Consider the following 16,107-nt stretch of genomic DNA (forward strand, 5'->3'; position numbering starts at 1 on the left):
TCTTGAATTTTCATGAATTTCTTCGTAAAGACTTTGTTAAGACTTCTTCGTAAAGACTTTGTTGAGACTTCTTCGTAAATGAGTGTAAATGACCCAAAAATATATTTTAGGGTAGAAGGGTATATCTAACCTCTTTTCTAACCTCTTTTCTACCCTCTTGAATTTTCATGAATTTCTTCGTAAAGACTTTGTTAAGACTTCTTCGTAAAGACTTTGTTAAGACTTCTTCGTAAAGACTTTGTCAAGACTTCATCGTAAAGACTTTGTTGAGATTTCTTCGTAAATGACCCTAGTAGTATATTTTGGTGTAAATTTCATGAAAATTCAAGAGGGTAGAAAAGAGGTTAGAAAAGAGGTTAGATATACCCTTCTACCCTAAAATATATTTTTGGTGTAAATTTCATGAAAATTCAAGAGGGTAGAAAAGAGGTTAGAAAAGAGGTTAGATATACCCTTCTACCCTAAAATATATTTTTGGTGTAAATTTCATGAAAATTCAAGAGGTTAGAAAAGAGGTTAGATATACCCTTCTACCCTAAAATATATTTTTGGTGTAAATTTCATGAAAATTCAAGAGGGTAGAAAAGAGGTTAGAAAAGAGGTTAGATATACCCTTCTACCCTAAAAATATTTTTTGTCTGATTTTACGAAGAAGTCTTGACAAAACATTTACGAAGAAGTCTTGACAAAACATTTACGAAGAAGTCTTGACAAAACATGAAAACATATATAATTTGTGAAAAGCTCCTGGAAGACCTCCGAATAAAAACTTCATTTATGTGGGCTAGAGGGCGCAACGCGCCTGGAAGCCCTCCGAATAAAAACTTCATTTATACTAAACATCTTCAGGGCTAGAAGGCACGAAGTGCCTGGAAGCCCCACTACCTTTTTTTTTTTTTTTTTTTTTTTTTTTTTTTTTAGAGTAGGGGTAATTTTAGCTAAAAGTGACACACCTCTAAAAATAATACACCCGTGAAGGGTGTGATTACTGATCGGTAATTTCGGCAGTTTAGAATTTAAAATTTTTTATGGAACTGTTGCGAATTTCATAAAGAATTTAAGGAATATAAGCAAAGATTTGAATCAAAATCTTAGACCTAAGCCGCTCGATTCGCTCGCGGCTTCCGCGAATTACAGATCAGCAAAGATTTGAATCAAAATCTTCGAACTAAGCCGATCGCTTCGCTCGCGGCTTTCTTTATTATTTTAAATTTGCATATTTCCATCAAAAGTTCATAAGGTAAAAAATTTCGTTTATATTATTGCAAAATAAAATCTTCATTATCAAAATAATATTAAATAATAATATAATATAATTTATAAACAACTATTATTTAATAAAGTTTAATTGCCAAGGTTCATCTAATTTTTTGATTTTTAATGTTTTATGAATTTTATTTATCATGTATATATCTAATGAAGATTATATATGTAGAAGATAAGTACCTTAATATGTACGTAAATTTTAATGAAATTTATACAACATTATAAAAATTTATGAATAAAAACTTGATATAAAATAACATTTTATTTTTACTAAGAAAAAAAAGGGTTTTGATAATAAATTTATTTTATTTCGAAAAAGTAGCAATAATCGTAAAAGGGTATTAATAGGCTTGCTAAAGTAACTAATTTTAGCTGTCAAATACTTTTGTATTTTGAAGTAAATTAGTATAAATTTGTTTTTACTTTTATTTCGAAAAAGTAGCAATAATCGTAAAAGGGTATTAATAGGCTTGCTAAAGTAACTAATTTTAGCTGTCAAATACTTTTGTATTTTGAAGTAAATTAGTATAAATTTGTTTTTACTTTTATTTCGAAAAAGTAACAATAATCGTAAAAGGGTATTGATAGGCTTGCTAAAGTAACTAATTTTAGCTGTCAAATACTTTTGTATTTTGAAGTAAATTAGTATAAATTTGATATTATTTTAACTCCCTTTGAAAACCTCAATTTTCCATACAGAGGGAACGGGAATAGCATCCAATATTCCCTGAGAATGGTTGCGCATTCTCAGTTCCCTCTATATTTCGAACGAAGCTCTCATCGGTCTTTTTTTTTAATAATAAACGTTTTTTTTCCCCTGTCACTTTTAGCTAAAATTTGGGTTTGCCTTCAGCTGTAACTCGAGTATACGATAGGTCAAATCTTTTTTATCCCTTGGAAACCAGAGTAAATCATTAATATATTAGAACATCTCAATAAAATAGTATTCATCGAAATTCTTTATACGATGAAGAATGACTCGAAAATTCAAGGAAAAATTGTGGTCCCAGACCACATTTTGAAGGAGATATCGTTTAAAAATTCATTCTGTTCTGATGGAAAAAGTAATCGCCTTCATGGCAACCCCGATCTTTAAGGAGCTGCAAGCGCACCTTAACTCTGGTTATCTCTCTCGAGAGCAATTGGATCTGGTTTTAATGAGAGTTGCAGGAGATTCATACACTACCATCCAACGCCATTTTGGTATTGGTCGTTCCACTCTCTCAAGGGCTATTATGAGAACTGCGGGAATATATCAAATTTTACCACTGTCAGAAAAATTTAGTAAATTTTGCTAACAAAAAATGGTAAGGTAACGGAAAAGTCTTTAAATATTCTATATATATCCATGATCTTTTGCAGGTAGAAGCAGCAATATAATGCGCTATTATCTATATATTCAAACATAGCACTTACAAAAAAGTTCAAGTTATATCTTTTAATTAACAACAAATATTGAGTTATTGGATGAAAACACAGTGTGCGCATATTTTTCGAGTGTACAAAAATTATTTTATATGTGTGTTATTTGAATATCTCATGGTTTTATAGTCGCAATTAATTATATGAGACAAAATATGTGTGTTTGAACTATTTCTATATATGCATGTGATTTTTCTATAGGAGCACTGTTAGTGTATGTGTGTGTTTATGAAAAAAAGAGTATGTTTGAAAATTATGATAATCAAATTTCTCAAAAAGACGCAATTCTTAATGGGGAATAATAAGCTTATAGTAACAAAACACATATTGAAAGATCATTAGTTGAAACTAAAATTTTACTCATCAGTATAATCTGATTCATAAAATTTATCTGTAATATTATGTGTATGAATTTTTTTCAAAGAGGTAGTTATAAGTATTGAGTTATATTTGTAGTTTATTGTTGAAAATATTGGACTTGAGATTTATTATATGAAATTTAAAGTAAAAATAAATATAGCAGACCTTCATTGTGAAGGCCTACTATGTTAATGTATAAAAAGCCTATTTTCTTTTGGTTTTGAATGGGGCCATCAAAACAATTTGACGGCCGCGTTGAAAACTAAAAGCAAGTAGTCTTTTGTATGTATTCTATTTAAAATATTCGGTTTACTTTGTTTGAAACTCGATTTTTCAGGTAGTGCCAAAATTCAGAAGCATTACCTGAAAAAACAAGCTCCAAACAAAGTAAATATCGAATGGCAGCCACATAGTTATATGTGGCTGCCATTATTTTGTAAAATTTTCGTATTTATGAGGATTTTGAAATTTGGTCGCCTATCTGATAAAGATAGGCGACCACTATAATATAAGAATGTTTTTAACAGCCCTATTTGAGTTTGTTCATAAACTCAAATAGGGCTGGGAGTGGCCAGATTCGGAGAACGAATAAGCCATTCCAAATCAAATTTACAAAAAGTGACGATGATCATAAATAATCGTTATTTCAATAAAAATATTCTTAATAGCAAGGCCATATTATGAATCTTACGATTTTAAACTCCTTTCTTGAAAAGCTTTCACTTTGTAGCAAGAATGTCACATTCGAAATTCATTTTCTCAGAGCCAAGTTCCTCGACGGTCGTCCTCATTAGGAATGATCCGAGAGGAACTTGGCTCTTCATGAAACTCACAGCTCTGGCCTTTCCTGAAGCCAGAGCTTCGCAAACCATCCTCGGGGCCGGTTTCCTCAAAGACCGCCCTGATTCGGGGCGGCCGGAGAGGAATCCAGTCCCGAGAGAACCTTTATACGAAGCTCTGGCCTTAGGAATGGCTAGAGCCTGCAAAATTCATCCTCAGGGCCGAGTTTTGCGATGATCGTCGATCATGTCGACGGTCTCGCAAGAACTCGGCCCTGAAAGACATACAGATACAGGCTCTGGCCTTAGCAAAGGCCAGAGCTTCGTTTTAAATACTCAGGGCCGGCTTCCCCAAATGCCGCCCTTATCCCGGGCGGCAGGAGCGGAATCCGGCCGTGGGACAATTACAAAACGAAGCTCTGGCCTCTGAAGAGGTCAGAGCCTGACAATTTAATAATCAGGGTGGAAATGCAAAGATGATGCCGGAAGGAGCGCCCAGACCGGTCAGAAGCGCTCCTTCCGGCACCAGAAAGACTAGAAGGGGGCCCTGACCTTGAGAAAGGACCCCCTTCCCGGTCTTTCTGGCGAACTTTGCTTCGCATTGCGAGTGTCTGCTGCGAATCCGGGGCTGAGCAGCAGACACTCGCAATCATATGTCGCGGCAAGTGCAACTGCGGTGCCAGAATGCACTTGCCGCGACAATTGCGAAATGCAAAGATGATGCTGGAAGGAGTGGCAATACTGGCAAAAGCCACTCCTTCTGGCACCAGAAAGACTAGAAGGGGGCCCTGACCTTGAGAAAGGACCCCTTCACTCTCTTTTCTCTAAAATTCACAACTTAAATCTCTGATTCTTTGTTATATTCCCAACTCCACACTATCTCCAACTTCTACTAACAAATACTAACCAAAGGGACATATAAAAAACATATATTATCGATTCTCCCTCTTTGATGCAAATCACATTCTTAACTCATACATCTAATTTATTCAAACAAATATCTCAACCATAATCAAAAAGGCAAACCTTATTAATACCTTAAATATTCAACCTGTTTCCCCTAATCTCAAAATTTGATAGGTTATATAACGAGTCAACATCCGCGAAAAACGAATAGATGCTCATACACACAAGGTTAAGACAAATGCCGCTGTGATTATGGCTCCAGATATATCCAGTGGCGAAATAGCGATTTTGGCAGAAAAAAAATGGAAAATTTTTGAACGATAAGAAAAAAATGGAACCGACCCAAACAATGTCATGTTGGCCAGGAAATATAGGGTTCTGACAACAGGCCGCAATAGGCCTGTTCGCCCTTAGAGATTGCACCTGTCACACCTAACAGGCTGCTTCACGATCTTCGGGGATGGAACGATAATGAAACCGATGATTATCATTCCTCGCAAGAAAACTCTTGATGAAGGCTTAGAAGGACTCGACGCCTTCTTCGTTATGTTGCAATCCGGTTGGATCAATACACAACTGTTCTTGTACTACTGTATCCTTTTCATAGTTGAGGTGCAGGCAAGAAGGGCGACAATGAACCCTATGGATGCACAAGAACCATTTCTCTTGATAGTTGACGGGCACGGTTCAAGATGCAACTATTTGACTCTTCGCTTTCTTGAACTTTTTAATATTGATCTCCTTATTTTGCCAGGGCATACGTCCCACATCCTTCAGCCATTGGATGTGGGCATATTTTCGCCCCTCAAGGCAGAATGGAAAAGAATGTTTGATAGGAGTTGCATTCGTATCGATGCAACAGGCCATATCATTCAAGCTGCGAACTATACAGCAAAGGAACTGCGGTATTTAATGATTACTGCCTTTTTGGATGCAATTGCATTCGCATGTACACCTACCAACATTAAATCTGCTTTCCAGGCGACAGGATTGCATCCAGTAGATCCGTTTCGCCCTTTATTCCGATGCGTGTTATCGTGCAAAGGGAGAACTTTATCAGTAGCAAGTGGTTAAACTCTGAAGCTGTATTGCTTCAGGTCTTTTGGATGCAGTATGGACGAAACTACATTCCACATATTGATGGTAACTTTAATTTATTTGACGTCATGCATCGCTGTCTGCTTTGGGATGCAAACAGCAAAGTATTAACAAAATAGTTGTACCTTTTGGTTGAGGCTGACTCTATTTTACGTAGAGTAAAGTTGATTTAATCTAATATCTTGACCTCACTTTTTAGATTCAAGTCATGATGGTAATACAGATATTTAGTTCAACATTGAACTTTATATTTGGTCGATTAGAAATACATTAATCTCGGTTGGTAGTATAGATTATTCTAATAATTTGACTTCACATTTGAATTTCAATAATGAAAGTATTACAGATGGTCTTGTCTTCACTATCTTATACATATGCACCATTCAAATTATAATGTTCTCCTTTACATTGACAATTTATTTCACATAAGTTGACGGTTAGTAACATTTTGGTATAACTTCAATGGCAAATATTTAGTGCTCCACTTACCTTGATCTTTGCTTCATTGGAATTGTAATTCTCTTTATTTGTTGGTGACTTCTCTGGTTTGGACCTTCATTTGGAAAAAGTGCCAAATAACGTCATTTTTAAAAATGCTTGTTTTTATGTTTTATACGATCCATTATAAGAATAAATAACACTTCTCATAATTTTTTTCACTTTTTTAATTTTTGATAAAGAGAATTAACCGCAAATTTTTTTATTTTAAAATTATGATCTATATCGTATTTGCAATAACATTATAATATTTAATGTTCTATGAAAAGTCCATTCAAATCCAGTCTCTAACCAATTGAATAAGTTTGTGGTTTTTCAGTGTACGGTATCACAAATCTATCAATTTTTTTTGTAAAAGTATACAAAAACATATGGTGTTCAATTATTTTATAATAATATAAATATTAATGTTTAAAAAAAAAAAAAAAAAAAAAAAAAGGTATTGGGGCTTCCAGGGGCTGCGCCCCTTCTAGCCCCGAAGATGTTTAGTATAAAATGAAGTTTTTATTCGGAAAATTGTTAGTCTTCTGGTGTGAATTCGGAGGACTCTTCTTGGATAGAGTCTTGTATTTCCTCCTCTTCTTCTTCCTCCATTGCTTCTGGGAAGAAGCCTTCTTCTGGGTCGAAAACATTATATAATGTGTAATTGAATGACACATTATATCTTTCTTTGAGTTCGCTCTTGACAAAGAACTTAGTTCCAGGAATACAGAAGACTTCTGTGCGTTGGAAAAGCTGATGTCCTGGAACAAATTTGGCAATTAGAGACTTCTTTTTTCCGAATTGTTCAGGAGTTTCCATGACGACAGTAACAACATCTCCATCTGCGAGGTCTTGTTGTTGTTCGGAAAGGTAAAGAGCAATGATATGAATGGTTGCTGCGTTGAATTCGAGAAAGTCGAATTCAAATTGTGTTGTCGTATAGCATTCAAACCATTTTGTACAGTTGTCTCCGAACTCGTCAGTGTATTCATCTTGGTCATATCCGTAACTAAAGACTTGGAATTCGGCAATTCTCTTGTCGAATGACCGTTGCATGTAACGAGGAAGATTTTGACGAACTTGGTATAAAGTTCTCAACATTATGAGCTTAGTAAATGTTGGAAAATACTGAACTAAGACATCGCTAAGCTCAATTGGACTTGGAATTGTCTTAGTAAGTTCAATTGAACTAGCAATTGCTTTGTTCAGAACTTCACAGAACTGAGTATTGTATATAGCGTCTGGTTGTGTGTTTTCTTCGGCGTCTTTGAGATATTTAGAGCAAATTTGTTGAAGAATTTCTCTTAATTCGCTGTTAGACTTTTTGGCGGTTATTCTAACAGCTGTGCCAGTTCTTGGAGGTTGTGGGGCTTTGGCTTTGGTTAGCGGTTGAGAATTGTTAATGTTGGCTTCCATTAGACAAAAATAAACTGTTTTTTTCGGACTACTCATAGAAAAGTTTAAAATAAACCGTTTTCGTCAACGGTAACCCCCTCTATTTTTTTATTTTATTGAAAGGTCTCCGTTGGCAAACCGTTCCATCTCAAATATTGAATGAACTATAAACGTTTTTTGTTTTCTATACATACTTTTTTGTCCAACGGTAAAACTTTTTACACAACGGTTTTTGAGAGTCGTCGCCGTTGACTTTTTTGTAGAGCACTCAAAATAGTATAACTTTGTCCGGACAAGTAAGGGTCTATCGTCGCTACAGGAAAAGTTACAGGCGTTCCAAGGAAGTACTTTGAGAAGCCTTTTCCCCCTTATAGAATGAGATAGGACGGTTATTTTACAAAACTGACAACACTTTGACCGAGTAGTTTTTTGTGCTGAACAAAAAGTGTCATATAAACATCTGTCAAAAACCGCTTTTTAACTTCACTTAAAATGCCACGTAAGCTACGTAAGAATATACGTAAGAGGAAGAGAGCATTGAAACATCCAATAGTAAGACTGACACCACAACAACAGTTGCAACAACAAATGCTGAATGACCCCACTATGTTGCAACAAATGTCAAGCAACCCTATGCTTTTAAACCGAGTTATTGGTGCACAGAGTGGAGGTTTAAGAGCGGCACTTTTAGCGAAAATGGCAGGCTATGGTGGAGCTGCAGACGGAACAGCATATAACCCTCAAAGTCAAATGAATTTGAGTTCACTCAAAAATCAAATAGCAGATGTCAAAAAGTCAAACATAGACATACAGAAGCAAATAAGTGAAAACGAAAAGAAACTAGAATATGACAGACACACAAAGAAACTCAATGAGTTAAACGTAGAGAAAAAGAAGAAAGAAGAACAACTGAAAGAACTAAGTACAGAGGAATATGCGAAAAAAGTGTCAGAAAAAGCAACAGAAGTAGCAAAAATGGAACAAGATGTCATAAATTTGAAAAACCATACTACTCAATATAAAATACTGAAAGATGAAGAGATAAAACAAAAAGCCCTGAAGACATATATGGATAGCGATGAGTATAAAAAAGAAGTTGAAGCAAATGTAAAGGCAGAAAAACTTTTACAGTTGCAAAACCAAACCGTACAGTATGAAAACTTAGCACAAGAAAGTAAAAATAACGACGCAGCCATGCAAAAGGCAATGAAAAGCGCAGAATATATAAAAGCTAACAATGACTGGTTAGATGCCCAAGCCAACGCTAAAGCAGCCCAGCTTATAGGGTCAATAAGGACAAAAATACAAGCGGATGAAGACAGTTCAAATGAAGCTTTAACAAATGCTGACTTTAAGAACGCCTTCGAAGCTCTTCATAGTAAGGTGAAACAAGTGAACGACTTCTCATCTGGAAAGAAACTGAAGTCTGAAGGTTTCGACAAAGAGTTAAAAGAAGTAGCACAAAATATGACGAAAATAACAGATGCAGCAACGAGACAGGCAGTTCAAAGTGCCTATGACGCCGTTAGAGCAACTGTTGTGAAAAGTCAAGAAAAAGAGTTACAACAGACCAAAACAGACCTAGTAAATGCTTTCTTAAAAACGAAAAGTCAGGTAGGACATTACGCTGCAGATGGAACATATGTGCCAGCTGGTGGAACTTATATACCACCAAACCCTCCAAGAGAAGCACCTGCACCAGGACTACCTAGAACATTTACATCGTCACATGGACACAGACACAGGCATGCACAACAACCAGCACAACAACCACCTCCACAACCAGCACAACAACCAACAGTTCAAAACCCTGCACAACAACCACCTCCACAACCAGCACAGCAACCACAAACAGAGCAAGGACATAAAAGAAGTAGAGAACAAGGAAACCAAGAATTCTTAAAAATGCTTAAAGAAGAGTGTGGTTTCCCAGATACTGTTGACTTTAGTGACAGATATAAAGAAGCTATTGGAAAGTTCAAGGATGGAAATACTGACCCGAACCTATTTAGCTTTATGGCTCAGCACCAAAACGGATATAATCTCAAACCTGGAAAATACAAGCTCGCTAAGGGATATGATTTAATAGCATATCATCCAAATGACATGGATGAATTTACTCCGAGATATTTGATGTCAGAGCTAAATGACAATTCAACTTTCGTCATGAAACGCGTAAAAAATAGAGACGGAACGAAAGAACAAAAGCTTATGAATGCGGATGACGTAGATAGGGAAATTGTTGAAAACGGTCTCGGAATATATGAAATGCCAGCAGATGAGGTACAAGAAACTCCACAGGAAGAAGTTCAGATACAACCAGACATGGAAGAAATAGTTCAGCAACAACAGCTAGAAGAGCCTGAAGGAAACGAACAAGTCCCTCCTTTGGAAACTAACTTCACAGAACTAGATGAAGATTTGGAACAGCCGAAAAATCTTGACCCTCAACAAGAGTATGCGGAGAATATGGAATATTTCCAAGAGTCTAAAAAAAATTCGGCTGACATAGTAGAAGAATATCGAAAAATGTTTGCCGACATACAAAAGACTCCAACATCAGATGAAAATATTCAGCATAGAATGGAAGAACTGAAAAAAAATGTACACAAATACAACAACCCTTTTTACTTACGAGCATTTAACGTTCAATCTTCGGATGAACTCGGTGAAGATAAAAGGTTAAATTTCAAGAAAACATATAGAAATGAAACATTGTTTAAAGTTCATTCAGAACCTAACCAAGATGGAAACAAACCTACTTTTGTTTCTGCAGACGATGGAACTACAATGAGATGGGGTCATAAAGCTAACCCGGATAGGTGGTTCATAAACTTACAACCACAATTCCAAGAAGTTGTAGACGCAATGGAAGTCAATGGTGAACAAGATATAGCTGGTATTTTAAGCGCGGCTTTAATGCCATTGAAAGATATGAAACATGCAGATATTTTGGACCAGTATGAAATGAACATGGCTGATGGAAATATAACACCTGACGTTCTAGAACATTTATCTCAAAGAACTACACAGAACCATAGAGATGGTATATTTGGTGAAGAGTTTAGAAAGAAAGTTAGGGAGGGAGAAGGAAGAGAACCTATTGTACATGACCTTGCAAACGAAAGTTTACAAAATGTCATAAAAACTTACTTTGCAGACAATGAACCGAGAAGGGATGAATATTTAAGAAAACTCAAATGGACAGTACCAAATGAAATGTTAGTATTGAAAAACATGTTCCTTGACAAAATAAAACCAACTACAGAAATAAATGACGAAAGACTGAAAGATTGGGTAAAAGCTTTCCCATTCACAAAAGATATAGTTGGTAACATGGAAAGAAAACCAGAATGGCTACAAAAACATATATTTGGAAACGAGCATATTCCATATGGACAGGCACTGTTTGAAGAGCTTGAACCGGAAACTCAGGACAGAGTCATGCAAACAATACGCAAAGACTCAAATACAAACTATGACAAACTCTTTCTAGGATATAGGGTACCTGAGATGGGCGACCAGAGCCCAAAGGCAAAAAGGACATGGGAAATTTACAACATACTAGGTGAACATGAGGCAAAGATGCAACAACTTGAAGCAGAGGGCAAGTTACCAAAGAAGAAGAGAAGAGTAGAACAAAGTGAAAGTAGTGAAGAAGTAACTTCATCTAGTGAAAGTAGTGGCAATGAAGGAAAAAGAAGAGTTAAAAACTCAGCCAGGAAGAAAGTAAAGCGTGGTCCACGTGGGTTCTATTATGACATATAAATCCAACTATTCTATATTTTTACTCATATGAAATGTACGCCGCTCAGAATATAACGCCAACAGTTTTGGATGCCATGAACGGAAACGTTTCCGAATGGTATAACGAATGCGACAATGCCATTAGAAGGTCAGAAATAGTTCCTGGAACTTACGAATATACAACTGCTGTTTCTTATGGAAACGTAGGTGAGTTTGGAGAAGGTTCTTCAACAACAGTAGATATTGCATGCGACAGGTTTCACATTATTTCTATTGACAACTCATTCTTATACGTGGAACAAGACATTGAAATAAAACCTTCTGCCAGGTTGTCTGACAAGAAAGGTTGCAATGGAATTTTCTATGTCGGATACCAATATGCTCCAGAAGTTTTTATGGGATATAAGATATATTCTAACTCTGACTTAGTTCAAACAGTAACATGGGCAAACTATGAATGGTTCGCTTTGAGAAACTCCGTACAACCACAAGCTAGAGAACAAACAGACCAGTATGCCACCATTGAGAAAATAAGAAGACTTGACCCTAACGTTCCAGGAGTTTATGTTAACCTTTCTGGACAAACTGCAGCAGCAGTAACCAAAGTAAAACTGAAACTTAGAGTTCCTTTGTCATCTTTCCTCATCTTCAGGTTTTTAAGATACTTGCCAAACTGGGCAGGAAAAATTTCTATCGAACTTACTCCAAGCAAAAATAACTTAGTCATTGCACCAACACAAGACCCATTCACTCTTACAGAAGTAGTGGAACAAATAAAATGTCATTCGCCGACTTTTGCAAAAACAAAGTTGACTTAGACTTTGGTTTCTCAAACCTCAACACTGAAGTAAACTATTATTTCAATGCTGCTGGAGATGCTTGGGACCCAGTTAAGTTCACATGCGAAAAGTTTGAATGCAAGAGAATAGAAAGCAGACTTGCAGTCTATATGTTGGACCCAGATATTTCAAATGCTTTAGCTGCCAAATATATTGCAGTTCCACTTATGTTCCCTATACACCAAATATCTGTCAAAGACTTTGCAGGTGAAGTTGGAAACCAAAGTGCTGACCCAGGTGCAAGAACAGATATTGCCTTAACAACTGCAATGAAACATGCAGATACTATGTTTGTACTGTTCAGACGAACTATAAATGACTATTCTTGTTTCTACAACCCCGGTATTAAATATATAAAACATAGATGGCAAATATTATCCAAGAGAAGAATATTCTACAGTTGAGGATATGAGGTCATACAACTTGACATTAGATGCTATGAACTTTAACAACAACTTCACAACAACCATAAACCCTGAAATGCAAAGTTCTATTATGCCATATGTGAAAGTATGGACTCATACAGGAGGTCAAAAAACTCAATATACAAATGGAGACCGTTCAAACTTTTGGCTTGGCATTCCATTTGCTGACTCAGAAGACTTTATGGGTGGTATTTCAACTGTTGGTACTGTACAAATACAATATACTGGTGACAGAGACGGTCCAGATGAACTGAGAGCAAAGAAGTTTACAAAACCAATAGCACTTTTCACGGAAGATGCTCTTTTGAAGATTCGTTCGATGAAACCTGCTGGGGCTCCTCAGATTGGCATAACGACAGCTTCCATCGAGCAGATTTTGGCAGCAGGTCAGTAAGTTGTTCTTGAACTGACTTCTCTCCGTCAAATATTGACAGTACGCCAGTTTTGACATAAAATTGTATTATAAACTTACCTTTAGAAATATCGGTCAGTTTTGTTGTTATATTTTTGTCTGCTTCAAGAACTTTCACCATCTCGGTTATACCAACTTTCTTTGCTTTATGAAAATATTTTGGTTCAGCAAAGACTGCTATTCTATAACATTTTCCATTGTTTGTATAAAGAACTATTCTGTCAATGTATTTGTATTGTTTGTGTGTGTAAACTTTGTTTTGCTTCAATTCGAAGAGATACTCAAATACGTCCATCTTTTTATTCTAAGTAAAATGTCATTTCCGAAAAATAGAAGCGTAAGTGTTTCAAAAGGTTTAATGGCGATGGCAGATGTGAAGTTAAATTCACCAACTCAAACAAACAGTCAAAGTGTTGTTGTCAATGTCAAAGAAAGAGATGTTGAAGTGGGGAAACCATACGAAGACGAAGATGGTATAGCAATTGTTCCTGTAAAAGAACAACCAACATATCCTGAAGTTAGCAGAGACTTAAGTTCTGTTGCAGATATTCGAAACGACTACCAACAACTTAAAGACAAACTTAAAACTCAGGAGAAGATTTGTCAAGCTTTAGGTATAATGTTAAACTTGGTCGAACACAACCCTGTAAAAGTGAACTCATATGTCATTGCACCTCATGAAGTTTTGAAAGAACTATTGAAACTTTTGACAGAGGCAGACGATATAAACATCAAAGAAATAGAACCCGACGTTAGTTGCTGTGGTGTTTCATATAATGTCATTGACAAGATATACGTTATGAAAGGAGGTGAAACGTTGAACTTAAAATATAGTTTCCCAGACGTTATAAAAATATTTGACGACCACAACATTTCATTAAAATTTATTTGCTAAGTAAATGGCAGAAGACACAATGGTTTATACTATTACGACTAAAAACCCTGAGTCATATAATTCTATAACAACAAACTTACAAAGTCCTCAAGGACGATATTGTAAACTAACCTTAAACACAATGACGACTAAAGCCTGTTTTGCTCTTTTGACACCAGAAGACTTTATTGTTGTGAATGGTAAAAAATACTCCTTTGAAGATACTTACTCAGATATACCACCAACAGGTTTTGTTGACTTATTTAATACTTTAAGGACGAGTGTAACATGTGCTGCAACTAGAGCAGGTTTCATTATGTTTGGATGTCCGACTGAGTTTACTATAAACAATATGAGCTATAATACAAAACTTATTTCTGGTTTTTACTACCAACAGTTTCCTATAACAGGAAAAGGTGTCATACAAGGAATGTCTGTTCCATTGACTTTAAGCACACCTATTTTATATATTGTTTCAAACTTAGGTTCAAAGTGTTATTCGAATGTCGACAGAAACTACTATGACCAAAAGATACTTATGCGTATAAACAATACTTTCTCTGCTGGTTTGCCTATTGTTCATTCGAATGCAGAATTTTCAACCTTAGTGAACTCAAACACATTGGCAAGTATAACGTTAACATTAGTTGACGCAAACTTTGTTCCTGTAAAACTTTTATGTCCTATGTATTTGTCAATGACGGCAGAAAGTTTCGAATTGGAAGATGCAACTGGTGAAAGTATTGTATTACAAGAACAACTTCAACAACAAATAGCTCAAGAACAACAAATGCAACAAATGGAACAACAAAGTCAAGAATAAAAAATAATATTTTTTTTATTTTTATAAAAATGTACAGAATAGATGTTTCAGATTTTTATGACTTCCAAGCATTCAGAAATATGTGTCCATTTCGAGACTATAACAAAGCAGTCGAGAATTTGAAACGTTTAGTCATTTATGTCGACTCTGCCCCAGAATGTTATGTCATGAAAGAATGGGATGTTGTCTTTAACAAACCAAGAGCAACAATAGTTTCAGAACAAGAATGTAGACAGAAACTTAAGAAAATAAAAGTCGTACAAGTTGGCATGAAGATGTTAGATGCTTGGGATATCTTATTGTCAAAACTTGAAGATTTTTCAGTTCGTGGTATAAAGTTTTATACACCTTCTCCAAACTTCTATTCTATCTTCACTGGATATAAATATGAACAAGTAGAATGGAAAGAAAATATTATAGAAGCTTGGTTAGACCATGTCAAAGAAATTATATGCAATGGAAACGAAAGAGTCTATGAGTATATCTTATGTTGGTTTGCAAACATCTTACAACATCCAAGTGCTAAAAATGAAACTGCTCTCATTATAATTGGAAAACAAGGAACTGGTAAGAATACTTTCTTTACAGATATTTTGTGCAAACTGTTAGAAGGTTATTCGAATCCGAATATGACAAACTTAGAAAACATCTGCGGTAAATTTAACTCTTCAATTGAGAATATGAAACTTATAGTTTGCAATGAACTTCAAAGTATAGATACAACAAAAGTTTTGAACTCAGATGCTTTGAAGAGTCTTATAACAGACAAAGTTGGAGTTGTTGAAAGAAAGTATAAAGACCAAAGAGTTTGTGAAAATGTTGCAAACTTCATTATGGTTTCAAACAATACTGTTCCGATGAAGTTAGAAAGTTCTGACAGAAGATATGTAGTTGTCAGAACGTCAGATTCTCATATGCAAGATACAGAATATTTTGACGACTTAGCAGAAACTTTGACATCTGACTTTTACAACCACTTGTTCTCATACTTTATGACATTAGATATTTCTAAGTTCAATCCAAGACAAATTCCACATACCGAAGAGAGACAAACATTGTTAGAAGCAAACAAGAGTGTTTATGAACTGTTCATAGATGAAACTGACTTTGTGTCATTAGATGAAAGGTCATTATATGATGAATATAAACAATATTGTCAAGAATATGGTTATATGGCAGCTTCTAAACGTACATTCTTGGCAAATGTCAAAAGTCTTTTAGATGTTCAGAATGGCGTATATACAAAGAAAAATTTTTCTGAGTAAATTTTAAAAAAATATT

The 16,107-nt window shown here is 35.4% G+C and overlaps 12 protein-coding genes across 12 annotated transcripts, besides 7 other annotated features; 11 read left to right on the forward strand and 1 right to left on the reverse strand.

Moving 5' to 3' along the window:
- Window positions 1-916: part of a mobile genetic element that runs on past the window's edge.
- Window positions 816-916: a terminal%2Cinverted (terminal inverted repeat of Maverick-3 transposon ID:TVAGG3_0121510).
- A 4-nt stretch (window positions 917-920) lies between these two features.
- Window positions 921-950: a terminal%2Cinverted (terminal inverted repeat of MuDR-3_TvMULE3 transposon ID:TVAGG3_0121650).
- Window positions 921-2,114: a mobile genetic element.
- Window positions 2,085-2,114: a terminal%2Cinverted (terminal inverted repeat of MuDR-3_TvMULE3 transposon ID:TVAGG3_0121650).
- Window positions 2,115-4,818: 2,704 nt separating this feature from the next.
- TVAGG3_0121660 (DDE endonuclease family) lies at window positions 4,819-6,467 on the forward strand (the record flags this gene model as incomplete). The annotated part of the gene is made up of 1 exon (XM_001295689.1): window positions 5,214-5,807. The coding sequence occupies one exon, from the start codon at window positions 5,214-5,216 to the stop codon at window positions 5,805-5,807; it is 594 nt and encodes a 197-aa protein (XP_001295690.1).
- Window positions 6,468-6,742: 275 nt separating this feature from the next.
- Window positions 6,743-6,839: a terminal%2Cinverted (terminal inverted repeat of Maverick-3 transposon ID:TVAGG3_0121670).
- Window positions 6,743-16,107: part of a mobile genetic element that runs on past the window's edge.
- On the reverse strand, window positions 6,849-7,610 carry TVAGG3_0121680 (uncharacterized protein; the record flags this gene model as incomplete). Its single annotated transcript, XM_001295690.2, has 1 exon — window positions 6,849-7,610. A coding segment is annotated over one exon (762 nt), but the record flags the coding sequence as incomplete, so codon positions are not given.
- Window positions 8,340-9,344, forward strand: TVAGG3_0121690 (protein of unknown function, DUF4106 family; the record flags this gene model as incomplete). Its single annotated transcript, XM_051223575.1, has 1 exon — window positions 8,340-9,344. A coding segment is annotated over one exon (1,005 nt), but the record flags the coding sequence as incomplete, so codon positions are not given.
- On the forward strand, window positions 9,421-9,609 carry TVAGG3_0121700 (protein of unknown function, DUF4106 family; the record flags this gene model as incomplete). Its single annotated transcript, XM_051223576.1, has 1 exon — window positions 9,421-9,609. A coding segment is annotated over one exon (189 nt), but the record flags the coding sequence as incomplete, so codon positions are not given.
- Window positions 9,612-10,310, forward strand: TVAGG3_0121710 (protein of unknown function, DUF4106 family; the record flags this gene model as incomplete). Its single annotated transcript, XM_051223577.1, has 1 exon — window positions 9,612-10,310. A coding segment is annotated over one exon (699 nt), but the record flags the coding sequence as incomplete, so codon positions are not given.
- TVAGG3_0121720 (protein of unknown function, DUF4106 family) lies at window positions 10,926-11,474 on the forward strand (the record flags this gene model as incomplete). Its single annotated transcript, XM_051223578.1, has 1 exon — window positions 10,926-11,474. The coding sequence occupies one exon, from the start codon at window positions 10,926-10,928 to the stop codon at window positions 11,472-11,474; it is 549 nt and encodes a 182-aa protein (XP_051108564.1).
- On the forward strand, window positions 11,507-12,105 carry TVAGG3_0121730 (uncharacterized protein; the record flags this gene model as incomplete). The annotated part of the gene is made up of 1 exon (XM_051223579.1): window positions 11,507-12,105. A coding segment is annotated over one exon (599 nt), but the record flags the coding sequence as incomplete, so codon positions are not given.
- Window positions 12,701-13,111, forward strand: TVAGG3_0121740 (protein of unknown function, DUF4106 family; the record flags this gene model as incomplete). The annotated part of the gene is made up of 1 exon (XM_051223580.1): window positions 12,701-13,111. The coding sequence occupies one exon, from the start codon at window positions 12,701-12,703 to the stop codon at window positions 13,109-13,111; it is 411 nt and encodes a 136-aa protein (XP_051108566.1).
- TVAGG3_0121750 (protein of unknown function, DUF4106 family) lies at window positions 13,488-14,024 on the forward strand (the record flags this gene model as incomplete). The annotated part of the gene is made up of 1 exon (XM_051223581.1): window positions 13,488-14,024. The coding sequence occupies one exon, from the start codon at window positions 13,488-13,490 to the stop codon at window positions 14,022-14,024; it is 537 nt and encodes a 178-aa protein (XP_051108567.1).
- Window positions 14,434-14,826, forward strand: TVAGG3_0121760 (uncharacterized protein; the record flags this gene model as incomplete). Its single annotated transcript, XM_051223582.1, has 1 exon — window positions 14,434-14,826. One exon carries the CDS (start codon window positions 14,434-14,436, stop codon window positions 14,824-14,826), a length of 393 nt encoding a protein of 130 aa, XP_051108568.1.
- On the forward strand, window positions 14,856-15,331 carry TVAGG3_0121770 (uncharacterized protein; the record flags this gene model as incomplete). The annotated part of the gene is made up of 1 exon (XM_051223583.1): window positions 14,856-15,331. A coding segment is annotated over one exon (476 nt), but the record flags the coding sequence as incomplete, so codon positions are not given.
- TVAGG3_0121780 (Poxvirus D5 protein-like family) lies at window positions 15,660-16,091 on the forward strand (the record flags this gene model as incomplete). The annotated part of the gene is made up of 1 exon (XM_051223584.1): window positions 15,660-16,091. One exon carries the CDS (start codon window positions 15,660-15,662, stop codon window positions 16,089-16,091), a length of 432 nt encoding a protein of 143 aa, XP_051108570.1.

Source organism: Trichomonas vaginalis, chromosome IV (genome assembly GCF_026262505.1).
Source record: "Trichomonas vaginalis G3 chromosome IV, whole genome shotgun sequence".
In the NCBI taxonomy this organism is placed as follows: domain Eukaryota; phylum Parabasalia; order Trichomonadida; family Trichomonadidae; genus Trichomonas; species Trichomonas vaginalis.